The sequence below is a fragment of the Topomyia yanbarensis genome, chromosome 2, assembly GCF_030247195.1.
Source record: "Topomyia yanbarensis strain Yona2022 chromosome 2, ASM3024719v1, whole genome shotgun sequence".
Taxonomy (NCBI): Eukaryota; Metazoa; Arthropoda; class Insecta; order Diptera; family Culicidae; genus Topomyia; species Topomyia yanbarensis.
Genome location: NC_080671.1, coordinates 315,929,894 through 315,954,730, shown reverse-complemented (window position 1 = coordinate 315,954,730; position 24,837 = coordinate 315,929,894). Strand labels below are relative to the sequence as shown.

The following is a 24,837-nucleotide window of genomic DNA, read 5'->3' as shown; positions in this document are numbered from 1 at the left end:
CAACAAGATTCGCTCTTAGGCTGCATCCGAACATGGCAACCATTGACGTAGCTTGCAAACTTGCGTTCAAATAAAAACTTCGAAAATGTTAAGGAATTTGTTGCATTTTTCCAAGCACAATTGTAATTTTCTAGTCAGGGCTGGACATTGCACAACTCACATACCATATGGCTACTATTCAGCGTGCTGAGTATTATTCGTGTGATCTTTGTGAATCCGATTATGGAATCTCATACCATTTAATATTTAACTGCCCTGCAATAATGAACTTGCGTATCCGGATTTTTGGTTCTCCATGTAAAGATTAATCTATGTACAGAGAGCTAAAACTCAAAGATATGCTATTGTTGTTGGTGGTAAAGAGCTATGGGCTACTGGTTTGTGTTGTTTTTGTTTATTTGTTATAGCAACACCAACAGACACTTTGGCCCCAATGGTGGCTTTTAGCGTAGTTACACTTAAGGATAGACAAAAAACATATTTTATCATATTCTAGTGCAGTGAAAGTCGAATCCTGTCGCAACTTAAAAACTCACTGAAGTCCAGTAACAGGGCTGTTGTGACCGTAATTGGTTCTCCTACAAGGTAGTCGCAGCAGAGAGTTAGTATGCAGTGTTCGAATGCGGGCTTGTAAATTCAGGCGATCTAGGATTGTAGAGCAATCCACTCTGGCAGAGAGTAAGTCCGAAACGAATAGGGCTTGAGAGTAGTCCCTCCGGATGTTGAGTGTATCGAGGTGCATTAACTGGCAACGGGTTTCATAGCTCGGCAATTGGAATCTGTTACATCGTGGGAGATGTGGAGGAGAAAAGCGTATGAATCGGCGTTGTGCATTAATACGGGTTTAAAACCATTCTGTTTAGATCACACCACGTACTAACGACCACAAGTTCCCTCTGAAAAAGCTCGGCATCGGTTTTATCCTGTATTTGTCGAAAAAAATTCATAACGTCAGTGAAAGATCCTTGTAATTTGGTATTGACGTCATTGAAGTTGGGGAGGAATATTACTGGACCGAGATGGCTTCCTTGTGGGATGCCGAATGTAGCGAGGAATGGTATTGATAGGCATGGTGATTCGGAGTTGCCTTCCATCGAGGTAGGAACAAGCGCAGAAGTGGTCGTAGTCGATCGTTTAGGCTTAAAACCGTGTTGGTCACCTGAAATGTGGTGTTTACAATGAAAGAAAATTGTTTAAAACAGCCAGCTCGAATAGTTTTGATACGACACTTTAACATTCCCCGATAATTATCAATGTTCGATTTGATTCCTTTTTTATGAACTGGAAACATGTGCGTTGGGGGTCCGGGAAACTAGATGTTTTCAGTTTGGATTGTATAGTCATGTCATTTTCCATTTCCCTATCATTTCCTTCCACCATCCCTTCCCCCGTCCCATCAAAACAGCGATGAGACGACATTGAAAGGCAAAACAAATTCTAATACTATGGGGAACGTGCCAATCGAGCCAATAAATTTCGGATGATCCTACCATTACTTTAGCAAATGCGCACGAGGTCGAGCGACAGTTATTTATCGTTTACTTTGTTTACTTTTTGCTCTGGCTCGAACAGAAGTCGTTGGACTGAAAAAGTTCTTTTTGTTCTATTAACACACACCATTTTTAAAACGTGTTCAAAATATACGTATATTATCTACAGTTTTCCACGCACTTCTCGTAAACTCGCATATTCTTGAACGTTTTGATTGATAATCACAGGTCTTCGTTTCTGATGTATAACTGTAACCTGAAATGGAGACAAATTCTCCATCAAATGCTTCAATACCGATCCGATAGAAATATCAAAAATATATTCGTTTGTCTGCTCTTGCGGTATAAACTTTGGAACAGTGAAAAAAGTGGAAAGACTATTACGAATCCAAACTAAAATTTAACAAGTACGGAAAATTTTATAACAACGACATACTTATCGCATCTGCATATCCATCTGTGATTGATCTGGAAGCATCGAGTAGAACAGAATATAAGCGGCACTGGAGCACACATCCGACATATCCAGATGCGAGACGGTATGGTCATCGAACTTGTACCACCTGAGAAAAGATTCGATCATTTAGCATTCCCACGGTACAGTGCACAAGTGACCTTACTTTTGATGGACCGAATTTCGGCAAAATGCAGTATAGTGCCCACTCTCCATCGAACCATAGTGATTTGAAACCCCATACAGGTGATACCTCCGAGTTCTCAGTTTCCTGTTGCGGTTTAGCTCAGATGGTGCAATATGCGCTGTCATGTCTAACGCGTCCAGTGGGAATAAAACATAGCTTTGTTTTTTCCTATACACGGTGGAAATGGAATCAGGGTCTGCGTAGAAACGCTTGAAGTGAATAACCATTATCGAGGGCAATCTAGATATGTCCAACTTTTTTATGGCATCTTGATTGCTTTTACACCTTGGACAGCTCCAGCCTCGTATGTCTTCTCCATGGAAGTACATCTCCAGACAGTCCTGAAAAGTGGTACATAATCAATGGTTATGTTCGAAAACCACTCAACACCATAGACATTTACCTTCAAATGACACCTATTCGCATCGTGAGGGAGTTCTAGACTGAGACTCGAAAAAGATTCGTATGTGGCACTTTCCTTCCCGCATCGTCTGCATTTCACTGTACTTTTGATTTGCCCGTAAAAGAGTTGGGATACATAGCTTTCCTTGTATTTCAAGTAGTCTAACCACGCCTTTTCCGAAGCTTGCAGATCATCTAGGCTCGCATCAATCTGCAATGCAATGCTTGGTTTTAGGATGATTGTTTCGAACCATTTAGTGAACGTAGTGTTTTGATTACCTTCATCGTTACAGTCTGTAGATCAGAATGAAGCCAGTCCATTAAGATTGTAAGGAACTCATGTGAGTCTTGTTGTTCGACTCCGCTAAATTGTCGCTCGTATTGCCCAACTACGTACTGTAATGTTCCAAAATTAATTCAGCTGCAGCTCATCCATAATAAAACTGTACTAACCCTCAAATTCTTACTCGCAATGCACTTGTATTTGCCCGTCCATAAGGCGTATATTACAGCTGCAACCTCTTCCGCAATTCGACCGCGAGTTTTATTTTCTCTGTAAATAAATTTAATTAACAAAATAACCGTATGTAGTAAGTGTAGCAAGACTCACCTATTTAGATGGCCTTTGAACGTTCCTCCGACAAAATATTCGGTCAGAAATGTAGTATTGCTCAGGCACTGGAGAATGCTATTCATGTAGCACGTGTTGCCTAAATTTTTCAGCCCTGTTAAGCCGCGTCCCTAGCAATCAAATGAATCACAAACCATTATTATCTAATCAAATTATCCGATTAAAATTCCATCGGAATGCTAAACCAAGCTATCGACACTCAAACCATCATATCAGCTAGTTCAGGAATACAAAACGGAAGGAAAAATCAATGGGCATTGATAGGGAAATGATCCCGATTATGGGACACCTGCATATTTTTGTATATTTGTTCACTTAGTACTATGACAACAGTGAGTGAGCCAAATATGTATAAACGCAGCAAACGCTTTGTAATTTATCATGCAAAAATGATGAAACAATTGTTTTAAAACAATGAGATCAGACACGGTTATGAATATCATATCCTCAGCTATGCTATAAAAAAGTCATTTTCATAAGCAAATAGCACTATTGCCAGCTTAAACCTTTTAAATTTCTATTGGCATTGCTTCATATTTTCAAATAGATTTTTTTCACTTGTCTCACAACCAAGGACAAGTTTTTTTTTTATCAAAATAGATACTTCTAAAATGTTTTCAAATTTCTTTTTCAAAATAGGATAGGTATAGGGTACGATTTTCTAATAATCAAAATTAGATTATCCGATCAAAATCTGTTTCACAACCTGGGACATCCCCCTACATACTAGTTTCCCGAAACAGAATTTCTAAGGTTTTGTACACGACGCACAAGTGGCGCATTCATAAAGCAATTGAATGCCTGTTCACTTTGCATTGCTTGCTATGTTTTACTTGCATCAGCAAATTACGCTAATCTGTGGATTACAGCGAAATTGGTAGATAGGGAAAAAACTCCTCTGAATGGAATAGTGATCCTTAGAAGTGGAATGATGGTCCTTTATCCACTACCTTCCTGGGAACCACTAGAAAACTAATGGCCAAAATGAGTTTGACGTATCAAAAAAGTAAAAATTAGACGTATTTCTTTTGTGGATTTGTCAAATTTCTGCTCATTTGGATACCTTTTCTTAGTCACACTTACAGAGGTCTATAAATAAAAAATAGCCCCTATCGGCCCATCCTTGAGTCGATTCCTAGTCCCGCCAGGAGTACTTGCTCCAAATTTGAAGCAAATTGGACAAGTCTAGCTACCGTACCAACGTGTCTGAAATTTGTATGGGATTTTTCGAAAATTTATATGGATTTTCATCGCTAGGTAGCACTGTATGCAATGTATCATCACTGTCCGTGAAAATAAGAAAGATAATTCAATTGTCTATTGAACATGTTATTGAGGTAGACCTAACCATCGATTTCCAAAATTGTTTCGTTAGTGGAAATTAGTGGAAGTACTGATATACATCCCCTCATGCAAAACTGACTCAGACTTCACTTCGTTACAAGTTTAATAACTTCTTTTAAAAAAAAAAGCCAGATTGACTACCAGTCTTCAAAGAAATTGTAAACAATTAAATTATCTTTCTTATTTACACGTACAGCGAAAATACGTTGCATACAGTGCTACCTAGCGATGAAAATGCGAGCTAGTGAGGTTTCTTCATGTAAATTGTCGAAAAATCCCACTCAAACTTCAGGCACGTTGGTCCGGTAGCAAGACTTGTCCGATTTGCTTCAAATTTGGTGCAAGTACTCTTGGTGGGACTAGGAATCGACTCAGGGTGGGATTGTGTTTTTAAATTTTCATCATTTTTCTGGGCAGTCTAATATGCACTCATTTCTACGACAAGCAGTATATCGCACATCTTTTTCTTCTTTAGAAAGCAAGGAATTAACTTTTCGCCGATTAGGAAACTGCGAAAGTTACTGATAATGCAGAATGAAAGCCCAATAATTTTTCGGCTTCGAACTAGGGAAAGGGGTTCCTATTTGGGCCCCAGTAGGTAGAGGGTCTTCTTTTTTGAATAACTTTTAAATCTATTCTTTTATTTCATTTTATTCTTATCTGTCACGGTACAGTAAGTTTGACGCGCTCTTCTCACACAAACCATCAGTTTGTGCCTTAACGAGTATTGCAAATGCCGTTATTCAAGCGACTGGATTTTATTCTTGGAAGGAGATTCTCTGTCTCTGTGGAGTGCGCATAAGAACTTCTGCTTATGGATCCAACCCTTTTTGGCCCTTCATACAACGATAAATTGAAAGTCGTTTGCTAGCGACATTTGACTGTACTGTTAAAAGCAACTGCAGCCACTGGCGTAGCCCTTGCACTGATGGTGGGTTCACTACATCATCATCGTCATCATCATCGTCATCATCATCGATGAAAACAAACATAAACATGAAGAACCTCATTAGTAGAGTGGCTCGACATTTTTCAGCACAGCCTCTTTTGAGTTCCTTTTATGGTCTCAGTGCGTTCAAAGGTTGTATGGGATTTCATATAGGAAAATCAATTATTTTGCATTTACGTTAATAAAGGCACTATTTCACTCAATATGAAAATCCATCTTTATAAAACTATGGTTCAAACCTTGATGAAGAACTGTGTCAAAGACGGTAACTAGCTGCGAGTTTCAAAAGATAGTACCAACAATTTTAAAATTTTTGGTTCAAACCAATTGCAAAAATTCATTGTTTCTTCCAACACTGCCAGTGCACTACCGACATTTTAATAAATAAATTAGAATACATTCATCGTAGAGACTTGGTACCTTTGAATGAAATATTCAGAAATAATAGCTAAATAACGTAGACGTAATCAGAAAATAAACATGGAAAAGGGGGGACATTTTTGAGTATATCCCAACCCTTTTCTCAATTGTTCAGTATGAGACAAAGAGTACAGCTTCAGAGCAGATTTGGACCTTCGAACTAAGAAGTATGTTTACGTGTTTGAGTGCAACTATTTAAACTGCTCTGCTGTTATCTAATTTGAAACAGTACATACACGCAGCGAAATTTCACATGATTAAACCAACAAAATTCATTTTTGATATCAATCGACAGTCTATTTTTGATTCGAAACTTTTTGATTGTTCAATATACAATATTTTATTATTGAACTAACAATATTATGTTCATTCCAACCAAATTTTATTTAATTTTGGTTTTGACTAGTAGTAAATCAGTGTGTATTGAAAATGTTTGTGCGTGTTTGCGGTGGTATTTTTCATTTCTTAATGAAAATTACAATTTATTAATAAAAACAAAAGTACAAATTTTGGAATATCGATTTCAACAAATTTCGCAGCCCAGTTAAACCAAACTCAACAATGAGGTAAGTGTCAATATTAAAATGATTAATAACATTGGCAGTAACATAACCTTTGACACTTTCAGAACAACCTCAAAATGCAGAAAATAATAACGGGCAAATGATCCTACAAAGTTTTTAAATTTACAGTAAATTTAAAAATAAAGCAATAAAATTATTGAATTTTATTTTATTAACAAACATCAACAGTACATATTTTCTTCTATATTCGTTGTATTTTCAACTGAATCATATTGTGGGACCAATCGTGTTCACAATATTAGATCAATAATATTGGCTATCGTTTCAACAATAATATTGTTGATTCAACCGATGATGTGATTGAAATCTAGAAACGTCAAAACCAGAATTTATTGTAGAAATAACAATATTACGGATTGAATCAAGTATTGAATATTATTAGCCCTGAGATAATAATAATTATTGTTGAGTTTGAACCAGAATATTGTTATATCTACAATTCATTTTTCTGCGTGTAGGTACTTAACCTTTCCGCAAACATGCATAAATTCATAACGCGAGCGTTCATAAGCTTTACAAATTTTAAGGTTCAAGTTACCTTTTTTGAGCATGTGTTAGATTTGAACGCTGGGTAGTATGGGTAGGAAAAATTGTGTTCAGCTTTGCCACCGGATTATCCATTTAAACCTTTTCAAAATTCTAAAAGAATAATATCAGCCGATTCATTAGATCACAACGATTCAAATCATACAAAATAGCTGCTGGAAAAACTATCGGTTTCGCTAAATGGTGCTTTTGAAAAAGTGGCTGTGATTTTTTGTCACACTACCACACCGTACTGGGGTACGCAACACAACTGCGCAATGAAAAAACCACAGCCACTTTTTCAAAAGCACCATTCAGCTAAAGCCGATCGTTTTTCCAGCAGGTATTTCGCATGAATTGAATCGTGATGATCTAACAAATCGACTGATATTCTTCTTTTAGAGTTTTGGAAAGATTTAAATGGATAATCTGGTGGCAAAGCTGAACACAATTTTTCTTACGCACACTACCAAGCCTTGAGGTAACTTGGGCCTTAAATCCTTATTTCTTAGCCGTTCGGAAACCGAATTAAAAAAATGCACATCCATAGATTCCTTGAAGTCTCTGAATTGTTGCTATTGACAGTTTCGTTTGAGAACATAGGAACGATACCATATTTTTAACCATCATTTAATCTATTTTCCAATTTATAAGTTATAAGTAAAGCTTTGTTTACAATCTTTGCCGAAAGGGTAATTAGCTTTCTACCGTTTCAAAGAAGATAGTAGTTGAGCCATTAAATAGTAGTATTCCACCACCTAAGACTTCTTAATTCGATGGTCAAAACCTACACTGCTGATGATTTCTTTATCTTATACTAAAAAATATTAAAAAAGGGCTAAGGAGTACTCGCCCCTCAGCTCTTTTATTCAATTTCTGACTATGTCTATGTTATTCAGCAAATAATATTTCATTCATAGGTACCAAGTCAAGAATATATTATCATTTATTTAAGTTTAAAATGTCGATGTCGGTGGTGCATTGCAAGTGTTGGAAGAAACGATGAATTTCTGTAATTCGTTTGAACAATAAGTTTTTAAATTGTAATAACTATTTTTTGAAAATTCGTAGCTGGTCTTTGACAATGTTGTTAACTAGGATTTGAACTATAGTTTTACAAAGATGGTTTTTCATATAGAGTGAAATAATTGATTTTCTCATATTAAATCCCATACAAACTTTGAACGCAATGCGCAAACCCGGGAAACAACCAACCGCTCCCAAATTTTGCATATGCGTTTGGGACCATTAAAGGAACTCAAAAAGTACTGTGCCCGCTAGTTAAAATCAATTTCAAGTTTTCCCATACAACCGTGAGCCACTCTACTCATCTGCTGTTAAAAGAAGAGCTCCCAGAATGGCGCTCACAGGAAATTACCATGCGAAGGTTGACAACTAATAATGACTAGTTTCACATCAAATATTGTATTATCTCGAGCTGAATTTTATGTGCAGATGAAAAAAAAATCTCGGCAAATAACAAACGTTTGATATCTGAAATTGCATTACAATATATTTACAAGTTTATGTTTTCGTTTCGCAGTGCGTACTGGAGATTCTTTCCCGTGTGCTGGATGCAGAATAATTGTTTTGAAAGTTGTAGTGCATCTGAAACAAATATGTCGATAAATGGAACCTTCGTATTTCTGAACCACGTGTTATAACAGTAGGGTTATCCTAGCGTTTAACGAGTGCTTTGATAGTGAACTAATCATCGAAGGGGTTCTTCAGCTAAAATAAAGTTATGCTACAGTGCAATATTTGACATATTTTTGTCCGTATAACGAGAAATGAAGCGGTAATTAGCCGCGAGTATTTGTGGTTTTGTTAAGCGTCGTTGCGTCCTGTTTCGGTTAGGTAAAGGTAGTTTTATTTTAATTAAAAATTGGATTTAGACGATAATTCTAAGAGGTGCGAAATGGGATCAAAAAAACTACTGACAGAACAGGTACATTGCCCTACGCGATAAACTAAGTACAGGGACAACTATCAATATATTATATAATAGCAATTCTATCTCAACATTTCATACAAATCAGTATCTGTTCATTTATGTGTTGATACATAATAGACACTGATTTGTAGAATCAGAGACATTCGATATTTTGCAATTTTATTTTAGGCGCCCTAATATCATTTCATTAAAAGTTAGACAACAAATAACGTTACATCACATGGTTGCTCTTCTTCTGCTGGTCGAAGTACACGAGTAAGAAAATTGCAGACTCAGCACATTTTGTGGTACACACAAAAAACGAAGAAACAGATATAAACATGACTTACGTCACATTAAGTAACGCAACCTTGAAAAAAGAACAATATATGTCGTCGAAATGTCGGTCGTTATTAACAGGCGACTATTGTCTAATTTCACTTTATAGTTTATGGGTCATTCCACGTCAGATTTACAACCAACATTTTATTATCCTTCCAAAAAAATTCTTGTATTCATTAGCTAAGAATAATTGACACTCGTTTTTTGTTTTAACTTTTGAACATTTTTCAATCAACTCGGAAACTATTCGATGTATGGAAAAAAATAAAATAAAAAAGTTGCGTTTTTGCATGACCGGATTTTTTTTAGTGTTGTCCTATTGGAGCTGGTCTCGGCAGGGCTCCTTGTAAGAATCACTCACTACAATTGCAAACGAGACGGGTAATGTCGCCCACAAAAACACTGCTTAAGGCCAAATGTACGTTTCAGATATAGGGGAAGATGGAGTAAAACGCACCCCCTAAGGAAATCTAATCATAACTCAGCTATAGAACATCATTTGGGAGAATTTAATCAATGATATCGTTTAGCCAACATTTTCCTCTGTAATCACAATCATAACGCTTCGCAAAATATTCAAAAACATGAAAATAATGTAATTCTTCAAAATCTTTTAAAATAAACTTTTGAAAAATAAGCGGGGCAAAACGCACCTGTGCGGGGGTAACAACAACGGGGTATAATGCACTACAAAACGGGGCAGAATGCACCGCAACAACGGAGCAGAATGCTCGGCGAACAAGTAAGTAGTTTTGTTTTCTGACGGGATTTCACAAAAGTGTGCCATTAAATAACCTTAGGTTATGCAATTAGTAGGTTTTCAGAACGATTTTTCTGCTTTCGATTAAAAAACCAACAAAATCAAAGAAGAGGGCATTTTGTCCCCGTTGGAGCAGAGGCTAGAGATATAAATTTAGAAAAAAGTGAATAATTTAGTAGATTTTTCATATTTAGTGCAGCAGAATAATCAACAACGGTATAAATAGATCTGGAATGCTCTGATATAATAGTAAGAGCTGAAAATCACGAGCCACAATAATTACGTGAGAAGAGCACTTTATAGCTTTTTGTTTATTTCTCAAGTTGCTATTGGTTTACGGTTATCAAACTTTGACAGACTTTGGTTTACGGTTATCAAACTATGGCGGACTTCCGACTGATGTTACCTTTTACTAGAAATTTTCGACTGTTTTCGATATAAGCAAGGGGTGCAGGGCAACTTATGGATTTCACGATCGCGTGTATCATCGCGAAGTGCTCGAGCGTATGTCGCATATGCTAGCATGTATGAAACTTCGCGTATATAAATTCAATTTTATAACTGTGTATCAATACGCATATTCGCGTGTGGTCTTGGAAGATCCCACGCGGAACGTGAATCTGATACTTAGTCTTCGGTGTACGGTTCGGAAGATAGAAAAGAGAGAGTTCTTCCACAGCACTAGAGTTCCCGGTCATGTCGCCATGGAACATGTTGTCTATTGGATATGAGTGTCATTTTTATAGGTCCAACTGAAGGCATGGACCTAGACTGCTAAGGCCGAGAACAGGGACTTTCAGATGTAATCGATTCATGATCGCGCGAACACGGGCGTTTGTAGGATCAGTCTTGAGACAGCGTTTGTTAATTTATAAAAGTGCTAAAATGTTTACTTTGTCACCGGGGTGTTATCCTGATTGCGAGATCGCGAGCGTAGTTGTGCGTGAATGGTCGCGAAGGGCTCGAGCGTTTGTATGTTAACGTGTTTATCGCTTGTGCTTGCGTGTTTTTGGATTTTCGTGTGTTTTTGAATGAAGCATATTCGCTTGTTTTTGAATGATAACGAGGATCGGGAACCTGATGCTTAATTTTAAGTGTGTACGGTTCAGATACTAGAAGAGAGGGGGGGGGGGGGTAAAGGTTGCCGCGTGAAAAAATAATTTTACGAATTTTTAGAGCTTCGCGCGAAGCAAATTTATCAAAACTTATGTGCATTATAATGTATCATTTCAACAACATACTTTACAAATCCCCAAATGGAAAAAAATTTGGACCATGCCAATTTTTTTGTGCAAAAGGACACAAGACCTTACATAAAGTATGGTTTTTGTTTTAGTGTTTCGGATTCTCCTCGTCAGTAACTAGCACCAACTGGGTGTCTAATTAGACGATGTATCTAAACTAGTACCCAAATTAGCACTAGGGTTGTGGTACCGGTAATACCGGTACCAAAAATCCCGGGAATACCGACCCATTTTTGGTACCGTAATACCGGTACTGAACAAAAGCCAGTACCGGTATTTTCGGTACCATACAATTTTTTTATGAAAAATATGTGGATACTCTAGGGGGACCTGTTTCAAAATATCGGTCTCCAAAATGACTTTTAATTATATTAATTACCTTCTATAAGTTAAACATTACTAGCTCCCGTTGTACTGAGCGGTATGTTCAAATTCCTGCTTTATTATGTCGAAATTAAATTTAAACGATCTTGTACTAAATTTCAATATATTCACATCTAGCGTAAGAGACGTAAAAAATTGCCTTGAATTTTTTTATTAGCGACATTCTGATAGGTTTCATTATTCACTGGATGGCGCGTAATAAGACTATGGTATAAGTCATGTCTTTGGTTTGCTCTTTATCCTTTATTTATAAAAGAACGAACAGCGATTCAATAGCTAATAATTTTAGATTTGGTGAACTACTCCAAATGGAGTGATTTGTAATTATTGGTGATCGGAAAATTCCGCAAAAATCCATAGTTTACAGGAAAGCAAGGAGGAAATGCGAATAACCTGCTCGGATTTACTGCCATTCTCGCTTTGATTTACTGTTGTTAATAGTGTTTACCATCTGTTGAAGTCGACAAAAGTCGCACCGCTTAGCAGCTATTGATTTCAAAGTGGCCTAGATTTCGAAATAAAAGAAGGCGCCGCATTCGAAAAATATTTTCTGTTGAAATGAGTCATGCCATTCCGAATCAATTGAAAACAATAAACATACTTTTTTGATCAGCACAAATCAATCATGTGAGAATAAGGTCATCAATTTGAGAATTCAATTTCAATTTGAAGCTTATTTCGAAATTTTAAAAAGAATATTCGAGTACCGGTACTTTACCGGTACTACCGGTACTGAGGGCTTCAGTACCGTAGTACCGGTTCTCGCTAAAAAGGGTCGGTACTGCAAACCCTAATTAGCACTGTGTCCTTATGCACAAAAAATTTGGTATTGTCCAAAATTTTCCCATTAGGGGATTTACATAGTTCCAGGCGTTTGGTTCTTAAAACCAAAAGACAGTTTCGGTTCATATTCCTCGTCGGCAAACAGAACTTAATTGGAAACTTATCTCAAAAACTCAACGTAGGGTTTAGGTATTTTTCATATAGAACGTGTATGCAAAATTTGAAAGAAATCGGTTAAGTAGTTTTGTGATGGCAGGTAAATGTTTTTCCAGAGACGTACTACAAAACCTGTTTTAATCCACCTAGCGGTGCAATTGTGCCTTTCTCATTTCTCTAAACTATGGCACGGAGTCTTTTTATGATCAACATAATTGTGGAAATGTCCATTACATTCTTAGAACACTGTGCACTTATACACAATGGCTTGCCAGTCACGAACTTGATGAGCTACGTGTCGACGGTGAAACACTTGAAACAAAAAAATATCGTACTTCATTAGCCTAATCAGCATTAGATCAATGTTATCTGCTTGCTAACTCATTTTGTTATGCGGGGGTGGGTATGTGAGGAGGGCGAAAGTTCCATGAACGAACGACGTAACCCCTCTCCTTAAACCGTCAACTACGCCCCTGTTAAAATCCAGAAACCTTATGCGAGTCAAAAAAAAAATTGGCCGGGATTAGGTTGACGTTTTTCAGAGTGATTGCATAACCTTTCTATATGAGAAAGGCAAAAATGTGCCAAAATCCAAAAAAGTGAATCATCGTCAAATTTTTTTTCGAGTTTGCATCAAATCTCGACGTTTCATGCACCTTGAAGAGATTTAGCATCAAAAATAAAAATTCTATTTTTAATTTTTCCTATAGTTTATATGAGAAATTTTTGTGTGGCCGCACTCTTAAACCCGTAATTCCGGAACCACAATTCCGATCGATCCAAAATTCAATAGCAGCCGATGGGAAGGTTGCACCTTTCATTTGAGACAAAATTTGGGCAAATCGGTCCAGCCATCTCTGAGAAAAATGAGTGACATTATTTGACACATACGCACATACATACACACACATACAAACACACATACAGACTTTTTCCGATCTCGACGAACTGAGTCGAATGGGATGACACTCGGCCCTCCGGGCCGGGATTAGGTTGACGTTTTTCAGAGTGATTGCATAACCTTTCTATATGAGAAAGGCAAAAAGCTTCGTCATCGAGTCGTTTGTCGATATTTTTGCATAGAAAAATTACAGCATGTTATTGAAATGATATACTACAAAAGTTTTGCACGCTGAAATACTCATGTTATAGCACAGGCAAATAGAGATCTTGGTTTCGTTATAAGAATCGCCAGAGTTGACTGATCCATATCGTTTGCGGGCACACAACTTTTCACTTGTTTGATCTATCCTGGAAGCTTCAGCACTCATTTGTTATTCTTATACGAGCATTTGGATTAACCGAGTAGAAGCAGTGCAGGCAAGATTCCTCCGTTTTCCCATAGAACTATGCCGTGGCGTAACCCAGCAGAGCTACCAGCGTACATCGATCGCTGTCGTCTGCTCGATATGGAAAGCCTAGCTAAAAGGAGGAAAACATTTAGAGCAGTGAAGATATTAACTGGCAAAATTAATGTCCCAGATATTCTTTCACAAATAAATGTGAATGTGACCCCGAGAAATCTCAGATCACATAACTTTTTAAGACTCGAGTTTCAGCACACCGAGCACGGTCAGAACGAACCCATAGGGCGATGTGTATTGTTTTTAATAGTGTTTATGGCCATTTTGACTTTTCTGTATCTTGTGATGTTTTCAAAAAGGGACGATCCATAAATGACGTAGCATTTTTGAGTGATTTTTAACACCCCCCTTCCCCATCGTAACATTTCGTCACAAACTTCTAAATACCCCCTGGTAATTACGTAGCTTGGCGGAAATTCTCCCCCCCCCCTTTTGTCCCCGCAAAATCTAAAAAAAATGAAAAACGATGTTAGTTATTCCCCTTTAAAAAAGCTACGTAGTATGAAATGACCCCCTACCCCTCTTGTCGTCACACATCATCACAAAATACAAAACTCCCCCCTCCCCCATATAATGCTACGTCATTTATGGATGATCCCAAATAGACCCAGAAAGTTGACTTATATATTATATAAGATTTTAAGATTCAATGTTTGTAATATTTGTAATTTTTGTTCTCGTCATGCTGTGTACTATCTGATTTTATTTCATTGTGAGCCCATTGTAACCCATTGTAATCAGGTGTGAAAATACGAAAAGAAAATGGGGTTTTACCCCAATTTGATGAATGCTTGTGAAGTATATCCTGAAATGGGCTTTTCCCATTCAACTACATTTCATGTAGACCAACACATGTCAGATGAAAAATAAGGATAAATAAATAAATAAAGAACTGCCCCTACTCAGTAATCTCTAGCTAATTGAGTGTCGTTAAAAAAGTAAAAATACAAATTTTATATAATTACAACCACTCTTAAGAAACACCCTAAAACTTACATTTGGATTTATCGTGCAAGGGAAAATGTGAAAGATAGAGCTTTATCTTCAGCAAATTTGTTAAAAAGGTGTCGTTCTACAACTTCATTGAAGACAATCACGCTCTATCTCGAGCCGGCAAAAAGTTTAATTTATGATCTAGTTAGAACCACCTGTTTTCTGTTTAAACAACAGGAAAGACCTGGCAATGTACTACAACTTTCCTAAACAAGTTATAAGGCTACGTATTTATTTTATCAAAAAGTTAAAATTACCGCTGAATTTACATTCTGGACGACTCACAGTGGCACCTTCCAATACAAAATTGTGACAAATTGGGTTTTTAACTAATTCTGGATCCCTGCTATCAGTTTTAAAATTCCATAATTCTTTTTCTCGACTACTTTTATGTAAACCCATTTAAAAACGTTGGTCGTTAAAGAGTTAATATACACTTCAATAATAGTAGTCAATCTCATCGGATAGCAGAAATGGTTGCCAAAACTAGTAAATTTTTGCTAATTTTTCAGTAATATGATGTTGAGTAGGCAACTAATTTGTAAGAAGATTCACGAAAAAAGCGTAGATATAACAACTTCAGCGCAAAAATGCGCAAAATGAGGACAATACATCTTGAAACTACACTAAATTTGGAGTCAGATTCATGATAAGTGACCCATGAGAGACCATCTCAAAATTGGAGGACGTATAAAGATAAATTACTGATACGACATTGAATTTTTCAATTGATTTTCTTGATACAAAACAAAGGAAGATAATTTCTGTACAAAAAGCTCATGTCTATAGTTTAGTAAATTCATTCTTCTTTCCAAAAATCTTAAAACTACTCCAAACGGCCGAGATATTGCCATTTGAATTGCAAAGGTGCGAATAATTCTATGGAATCGAATTGAATAGAAATCATCGACATCACTTGCTTCAAAGACATGTGAAAAGTTTTTTCATCCGATTATCGTAAAATTTTGAGATACTTTTATTCAAACGAAGAGAAAAATAAAATAAATATTTTCGAAAGAATAACAAGACATTAATTTTTGGGGTTTTGTCACTCGTTGTGCCACTGTGCAACGATATCAATCCACCCAACTACCCGCAATTCAGTTCAATCTAAACGTATTGGAAAATCATGGTTTATAATTTGCATTCATTTTAACAATAACGGTAAAACTACAGTATTTGATGAAAAATGTAAATTCAAATCGAATTATATAGTTTCTTTCCATACATAAGAAATGCGGCTGACTACAGATCTTCTGAAAACATAATAAACACAACCAACAACAATGCCTCGATAACGCACATTGACGTGTCAAAAAAGTAAACTGAAAAAAAATTCGGCCGAGAGGGTTTGGATCTCTTTACTTCAAACATATTTTAATCATTATCCCAACATAATTCCAGTCACAACATGACATTGAACATCTCACCGCTAGAAGAAGCTCTTTTTAAGTTCACATCGATTTGAATGACTTTCACCATCGCGTGCTGTCTGTCGCATTACGCGATTAGGTTATTTCTATCTAATACCTTGTTGTTGTTGATTCTGGTACTCGTTATTTATCCTGCAGAAGTTTATTTTTATTCCGCACTCGCCTTTTCTGTACAAAAATAAGTATTTTTAGAATGATATGACCGGTTATATTAGGGCTTCTAATACAATATTACATAGCGATCAAGCATACGCATTTAGCAGAAATTTGAAAGTGTTATGTCTAAAGGAAAAAAGTTTTTCTTGTTAAAAAGATTCTGCTAGTTTGATTCTAATATCAAAAACACAACAATCAATTATTAATAGGTAGATATTTATACAACTTTACTATTACCGGAAACAAAATCGTGGAACATATTACTTCAAGAAAGTTCTCTGAAGATACATACTATAAATTAAATTAAAGAGACTAGATAATTACAGCTGTAAAGCGGGACGCAAATCTATCACTGCTCCGAATCCGAATCAAATTGGATTTACTTTACATCTCTGCCCAAGGAAGACATGACCTTATCTCAAAAAATCTCAACGACCCCGTCTGGAACTGAACCCACTAAAATGAGAAACAGTCACGCTTACCACTTAACCATCGGTGCCGTCTTGAATGTCAATATCTCATATCGAACTAAGGTGTACAATTAAACATACAATAGTTACAGTTGTGAGGAGATACATTCTACACAGTTTGTCTGTCAAATGTACAGAGGTGTTTACCGTTCGTAATACAAAACGTAATGTGCATTATTTTAATTTAAAAAACGTTCGTCTCCATTCGTAGTTTGTGGGGTGGGACGTACGATTAGAGGACATATAGGGTCCTGTTAAAATTGATGAAGTTGTGGTTCAACTTAGGGGCCATATGCTAATTACGTAAGGGAACATATCTATAGGGAGGGAGGTGGGCGAGGGGGTGCGATAACTTAAATTTATGTTATATAAATTGGAACGAACAATAAAACCATGCAGGAAATTACTCTTTTCGTGAGAAAATTTTAACTACTTCTCATTTATATTGTCAATGAACTATACTAATCTCTAAATGAGTATTAGAGTGGCTCGACATATGACATTTTTCAGCACAGCACTTTTTGAGTTCCTTTTGTGGTCCCAAATGCATGTGCAAAATTTGGGAGCGGTCGGTTGCTTCCCGGGTTTGCGCATTGCTTTCAAAGTTTGTATGGTATTTTATATGGAGAAATCAATTATTTTGCATTTACGTGAATAAAGATCACTATTTTACTAAATATGAAAAACCAGCTTTATAAAACTATTGTTCAAACCTTGGTTAACAACTTTGTCGAAGACGGTAACTAGCTACGAGTTTTCAAAAAATAGTTATAACGATTTTAAAACTTATGGTTCAATCCAAGTGCAGAAATTCATTATTTCTTCCAACACTGTCAGTACACCACCGACACCGATTCTTTAAACTTCAATAAATGAGAATATAGTCATCGCAGAGACTTGGTACCTTTGAATGAAATGTTCCGAATGAATTGCTGAATAACATAGACGTAGTCAGAAAATTAATTAAAAAGAGGAGAGGGGGGCTTGTGTAACCCTCAGTCCCCTTTTTAGATAGTTTAGTATAACATAAGGAGTACATTTTAAATTTAAAATGGTACAATGGTTCATAAGTTTTATATTTTTCAAAACACTATTTCTTAGCCGCTCAGAGTCAAAAATTAAAAAAAAAAATGCGTTTTCATAGATTCTTTGAAGTCTCGGAATTAGGAATAGAAACCTATTGACATTTTCGTTTGAGAATTTAAGAACGAAATCAGCATAGTTACTTCAAACAAACGTTTTTGATGAAATTGAGTTAGGTTCACGCAAAACAGTGGTGATGTCAGAAAAACTGAAATATACTTCAGGTTAGAACCCAGGACGATTTCCACAACTGAGTTAGCTTTAGCCTCAAGCAAAAACAACAAATAAGTTATTAGGTGTAAATTCTAAATGTTGCAAATGTTACTTCTCACAGCAACGATTGTAGTATGATTCATATTTGGGTCTATTAAAATATTAAGAAAGTTCAGTTGTTCACATTTACAAGGACGTAATGATTTCTAAAAAAAGGGGACTGGGGAGTACACAGCCCCCCCCCCCCTTTCCCCTCTTCCTTTCATTTTCTGATAACATCTATGTTATTCAGCAATTCATTCTGAACATCTCATACAAAAGTACCAAGTCTTTGCGATGACTATATTCTCATTTATTTAAGTTTAAAGTATCCGTATCGGTGGTGTGCTGACAGCGTTGGAAGAAAAAAATGATTTTCGTTATAACTATTTTTTGAAAACTCGTAGCTAGTTACCGTCTTCGACAAAGTTCTTAACCAAGGTTGGAACTATAGTTTTATAAAGCTGGTTTTTCATATTGAGTGAAGTAGCGACCTTTTTTAACGTAAATGCAAAATAATTGATTTTCTCATGTAAAATCCCATACAAACTATGAACGCAATGCGCAAATCCGGGAAGCAACCAACCACTACCAAATTTTGCACAGGCATTTGGGACCACAAAAGGAACTCAAAAAGTGCTGTGCCCGCTAGTTTAAATCATTTTGAAGTTTTCCCATACAACCGCGAGCCACTCTAATGAGTATTGTATATATTCCCGAATCGAATCCTGGACCTCTTGTTTATAAATGAAGAAGCTGCAATGAACTACACCGTTTCAAAGGCATTTGAGCCTTTAGTTGCTGTAGACGCACATCGTCCTCCACTTCTAGTAATGCAGATTTGTCCGCACCTGTTTCTCTATGACGAGATGGAGGATGTCAGGGAGTTCAACTGTTCGAAGACTAACTTATCTAGACTTCATAACTCACTACAAACAGTCGACTGTGCGGTCAATAGAGGACTGCATCGAACTTCAGCGACATCTAGATACTTTCTGTAATTGGTGTAATCGCAACTTGTTGGCCGTTAGTGTGTCCAAATGCTCTATAATATCTTTCACGCGCAGAAAAAATCCAATTCTCTGGAGCTGCAACATCGCCGGCCAATTGCTAGAGAGAGTGTCAGTTATCAGAGACCTTGGTGTACTCCTGGACTCGCAACTGACATTCAGAAACCATTACTCTCACATTATAGCACAGGGAAATAGAAACCTTGGCTTCATAATAAGAATCGCCAACGAATTTACTGATCCATATTGTCTGCGGGAATTGTATTTTTCACTTGTCCGGTCTGTCCTGGAAGCTTCCGCAGCCATTTGGTGTCTTTATACGAACATTTGGACTAACAGAATTGCAGCAGTACAAGCAAGATTCCTCCGTTTTGCTCTTAGAACTTTGCCATGGCGCAACCCAACAGAGCTACCACCATACATCGATCGCTGTCGTCTGCTCGATATGGAAACTCTGGCAAAAAGGCAAAATACATTCAGAGCGGTATTTGTTGGGAAAATATTGACTGACCAAATGGATGCCCCAGATATTCTCTCACAAATCAACATCAACGTACCCCCCCCCCCCCAGAAATCTTAGATCACGTAACTTTTTAAGACATTGCAACTTTCAGCGCACCGAGTACGGTCAGAACGAACCCATAAGGGCGATGTGTAATGTTTTCAATAGTGTTGTATGTTTCTAGTGATGTTTTCAAGACTAGACTTAGGAGATTGACTTAACTTGTAAGATTATATAAAAATATTTCTGCAATGCTGTATATTTTGTATGTAATTTTGTTAATTTGTTATGTGAGATCATTGTAGTTGTTTAAAAAATGGAAGAAAAGATTATGGGTATTTATGCGCATTCGAGGTCTGCTTCTGAAGTGAACCTTGAAATGGGCTTTTCCCATACAATTTCATGTAGACCAACGCGGGTCAGATGAAAAAATGAGAAATAAATAAATAAATACCCCGGCATTTTGACTTTGACGCGTACTTTATATTCAAAAGTAAATTTTCGAAATTCTTCAGGCGATTGTCCGAAGTAAATGTCTCCTGCATTGACGAGATACACAAGACAAAGACTTTCTTACTTTGGAGTGAATTCTAGCAAAAAAATTTTGATGGCTATTTTATGAAAAACTTTTTGAAAAATAACTTTTAGGTGTAATGTCTATACGGATAAAAAAAAATGTTTTGCAACAAAAACACATTGGATAATGGGTTTCGCATAACTTGAGGTACACAACGAGAGGCTATATGTCTAATCAGTGGAGTAGTAAGAAATTTTTTTGGGGGGGATATGAATATTTTTTGTATATATATGAAAAAAAATTCAAAAAAAATCCAAAAATGTACAAAAACCAACAACCCGACCCGCAAATACAACTAATCTTGCACGGAACCTGATTCCTCCCCGGCAAACAGTGGCCGGAGACCGGACAAAACCTATGTTTCAAATATTGATGTTTTTTTTTAATTTTTCTGGGTTTCCTATGTATTGAATGACATATTCTCCAAATTTTGTGAGAACTGAATGAGAATTAGATTTTTATTAGCAATTCAAACATCGCTGTGTCAGACAATTCTAGTGAAATTCATTTTCTAAATCAAAGTATCTATGTTCACTTCAAAAATCTGTTACTCTTTCAATTTTAATCCGATTTGAGCACAACTAGTTTCATTTTAAAGGGCATTTAAAGAAATTTGTTCATCATTTCAACATGTTAGCCAAATCTGATTCTAACAATGTGATATTATTACAAATATATTTTAAGTGGGTTGATAGCAAATTCTTTTTTTTCACAAATGTATTCTGTACAATCAGGTGAAACAGTTCGGAACGGTCACTTATTATACATTCTATAGGAAATCATCTCTAATTTCAAGGTCTTGTTTTGACCCTTTTTGCCCGAAAGGGTTTAAAATCGACATTTTAAAATGTTTGCTGACATGGAGGAGCATGGTGACTAGTGCAAAATAACAACTTAATAAAACGTATACAAACACTTTTTGTAGAGATTGAATGAAGTTTTATCTAATTATTTTGTTGCTATATCTAGTTTCAGTTATATCTAATCAGTAAAAAAAGATTTTTCATAAAAATAATATTATGCTTATAAGAAAGGTTCGATAGCACTGTATGGAAAAAATTATTTCATCTTTTATAACTTTTGACATTAAAAATGAGCTCAGCACCCCAAAAATTGCCTTAATAAGTAATTTTTAGCCAGATTGGGCAACATTTTTGGTGTCGTCCGACTTTTATTCGAAGACCGGCCACTGTGCGGCATTACCTTACGGCATTGCTTCGGGTAAAGATTTTTTTGCACAGCACACACTCCTATCCAACTAGTTCTTTCAGTAGGGTTACAGAACCCATCGTCGACACACTACTAGTTTTCGACCATCCGCACAACGTAGCAATTTCGGTATAGTAGTAGGAAAGCTAGCTGTGGGTCTAGAATTAGTGCTCTTCCCCTACGAGGACAATCTGGGCGGCAAGCTTCAGACTGTCTAATTTACTGAGCCCTTCAGTTCCCTTGTACCCTTTAGTACTACTTTCTCGTTGAGCTTCCGACTGGTTCGCGAACTACTCGGTTTAGTACCCGACGATGGATCTAGTCTACTCCAACAAAGAGTTCCCCAGTAAGAGTAGTTCGAAAGTAAGCCAACCATCCAGGTGCCGAGGTCAGTTCAGCGATTCCAGTAGATTAGGGCGTCCGGTTTTCTGAAGCTCTGGCGCGACTGGTGGTGTCTCGTCGCGGTCTACGTAGTCTAGTTCCCGGCGGTGAATCTGTACGCTGACAGAGAGGTCCCCGGCGAAAGAAGTTCTCCCGATACCGATTCTTATTTGGTTTCAGCACCACAACTTATTGAACCCTTTATCTCTGTGACCGGTGCCATTTTGCGCCGCAACTCCTTTAAGTCCTTTAGATCTTTTTTTGGGCCATTTAGAACTACTTCCTTGATGAGCCATTCAGCTCCTCGACATATTCGCGAACTGCTCGGTCTAGTCTCCGACGATGGACTTGACCAACTCTAACAGAGAGTTCCCCGGCGAGAGAAGTTCTCCCGAAACCGAGCCAATCAGCTAGATGCCGAGATCAGTTTGGTTTGATTCACTGGTGCCCCGATGACCCGCGACTGGTGGTGTCTCGTCACGGTCTACTCAGTCTAGTCCCCAACGGTGAATCTAGCTTACGTTGACGGAGAGTTCCCTGGCGAAAAAAGTTCTCCCAATATCGATTCTTCTTTGGTTTTCGCTATTTTTCTATCGGGACAACCGGTGGGGTGCCGTGGTCGGTCTGGCGATTCCGGATGGAGCGTGACGTCCGTTTCGCTGGCGTTTCGACGATTGATACTCGGTGCTCTGTTGCAGTCTACTCGACCAGTATTCGGCGGTGGATCAAGCTTATTCCTGCGGAGAGTTCCCTGGCGGTGATTGCTCTCCCGAAACCGTTGCTCGATGTTCATCACGCCGTTTTCGCTATAAGACGGTCATGATCTACATCATAAATCTGTTTACTGCGTTCCACCTCTTTACTTCGCTTGTCATTCTGTAGGCTACATTATCCGGGTTGATATCCGGTCCTCCCGCTTCAAGTAGCTCCCTGCACATCACTTCAAACCTCAGACATTAAAAGACCACATGCTCCGGTGTCTTCTCGACGTTCTCACAGTCCGGGCACAGTGGTGACGTTGTGTACCCGAATCGATGAAAATACTTCCTGGAGCAGCTGTGGTTCGATAGGAGCTGTTTCAGGTGGAAGGTAATCTCTCCGTGCTTTCTATTGACCCACGTCGATAGGTTTGGATGAGCCAGTAGGTCCACTTTCCTTTTCTCCGTATTGACTCATTCCAGCTGCCACATCACCATCGAATCGACTCTCATTATCTTCCTCACGTTATTGACGTTTCATTGATTGTAGCACTTGACATCGTCCGCCAGGGGGTATGGGGATCATCTTGGCGATAACGCATACTGCCTCCGGTACGCAATCGCAACTCGTACGACCACCAGCCGGAACACCCTGTTCAGCTTTTCGCGGTTCCACTTGGTTTCCAGCGCCGCACCCCAGGCAGGAGCCCAATATTTCAGTATCGATGACGAAACACTAGTTAATAGACCGACATTTCGTAGGTATAATCAACGTGGTTGTTAAAGCTCAACCAGTCATCGATTATCACTCCCAATTGCTTCAGTGCACGCTTCGATGCAATCAAAGGCCCTTCAACGGTGATCTGTATCTGCTGAACCGCTTTACAGTTGCTGACCAACAACACATCAGTCTTGTGGTGAGCTATTTGCAGCTTGACCCCGTCCATCCAGCTCTCCTTCGCATCTATTGTCTCCATCACCGACACCTCCATTTCTTCAAGTATCTCACTCATCACCGTTAGTGACACGTCGTCCACGAAACACGATTTTCGCTGTTCAGGGCAGCCGCAGTCTTAAGACCCCATCGTACATCTCGTTGAGTTGGAAAGGGAATAGAGCCCTGAGGAACGCCCACATTGCTACTCGCATTGCCTTCTGCCCTTTGTTCGTCTGGTACAGTAGTACTCTACTCTGGAAGTAGCTCTTCAGGATCTGGCTCATTCTTCTGTGCAGCGCTGCGGCATTGGTCTATACGAGGCTGGATGGCCCGGGTACTCCCCTGACATTGGCAGCAACATCAGCTTCCGTACCTTCCTCATTTCGGGGAAATTGCCATGATCGAAAGACTTCAGCAGTAGCTTCCATAACATGTCCGGATATGCCAGGAACGCAGCTTTCAGCGCCACGGTTGGTATTCCACCCGGAACGGGGGTTTTCTTTGATTTTAGTCACATCGACGCTTCTTTGAGCTCGTCGTTAGTCGCTTGCCACTCGGCTGTGTTACCTCCTTCTTCTGCGCCGTACGGTGTCGGTGGCCAGGTAGTTGAATCGTGCTTCGGGAAGAGACCCTCAACGATTATCTTTGCCTTACCCGGGTATATAACAGCTGGTGTCGACAGGCCCTCATCTTCGTCATGACGACTCAGTACGTGTCCCCCAGGGATTGGCATCTATTTCTAAGCATAGCTACTTATGGCTATTGGCTTGCTAAGCTTGATCTCCCGTTTTAAAGAGTTCCTAGCTTCTCGAAACGTCGCTTGCATGCCGTCTACTGCATGGCTCCAGTTTTCGTGGCATTGTAACGTCTCAAGCCGTCGCAATCGCTCCTGTTAGATCAGCCGCATCAACGTACTTGATTCCGCTGTTCGCCAAAGTGACTCAACAAAGAGATTTTCGTTAAAGACTTTCATCTTCCACTTTAGCTTGCCGGTCGTCCTTCTCCGTACTGCAACAGGGTTGCATTGGCCGTTGTGGTAGCGAATCGCCTAGTGGTCGCTATGGGGATACTTCTCGCACACTCCCCAGTCCACGTTCGCCGTCAGTCAGTCAAGGACTAAAAGATTTCTCTCGGTACCGATAGCCGTTTCGTGAAACAATAAGCTCCCAGTTTTGTCATGATAC

At 38.2% G+C, this 24,837-nt stretch overlaps 1 protein-coding gene across 4 annotated transcripts in view; it reads right to left on the bottom strand.

Annotated features, from left to right (window-relative positions):
• Positions 1 to 1,619: 1,619 nt before the first annotated feature.
• LOC131683664 (ubiquitin carboxyl-terminal hydrolase 8) overlaps positions 1,620 to 24,837 on the bottom strand; it is a 53,981-nt gene continuing 30,763 nt past the window's right edge. For 2 of the 4 annotated variants that reach the window (XM_058965841.1, XM_058965844.1), the window contains 7 exons: positions 3,144 to 3,274; positions 2,987 to 3,086; positions 2,813 to 2,929; positions 2,535 to 2,744; positions 2,111 to 2,472; positions 1,927 to 2,053; positions 1,620 to 1,746 (listed from right to left, as the gene is read on the bottom strand). In XM_058965841.1, coding sequence (XP_058821824.1) covers positions 1,927 to 2,053; positions 2,111 to 2,472; positions 2,535 to 2,744; positions 2,813 to 2,929; positions 2,987 to 3,086; positions 3,144 to 3,274 — 1,047 coding nt within the window. In that variant the 3' untranslated portion in view covers positions 1,620 to 1,746. Of the gene's footprint in view, positions 2,054 to 2,110; positions 2,473 to 2,534; positions 2,745 to 2,812; positions 2,930 to 2,986; positions 3,087 to 3,143; positions 3,275 to 24,837 lie in introns of all 4 variants that reach the window. The other 2 variants (XM_058965843.1, XM_058965842.1) reach the window with 2 other exon arrangements.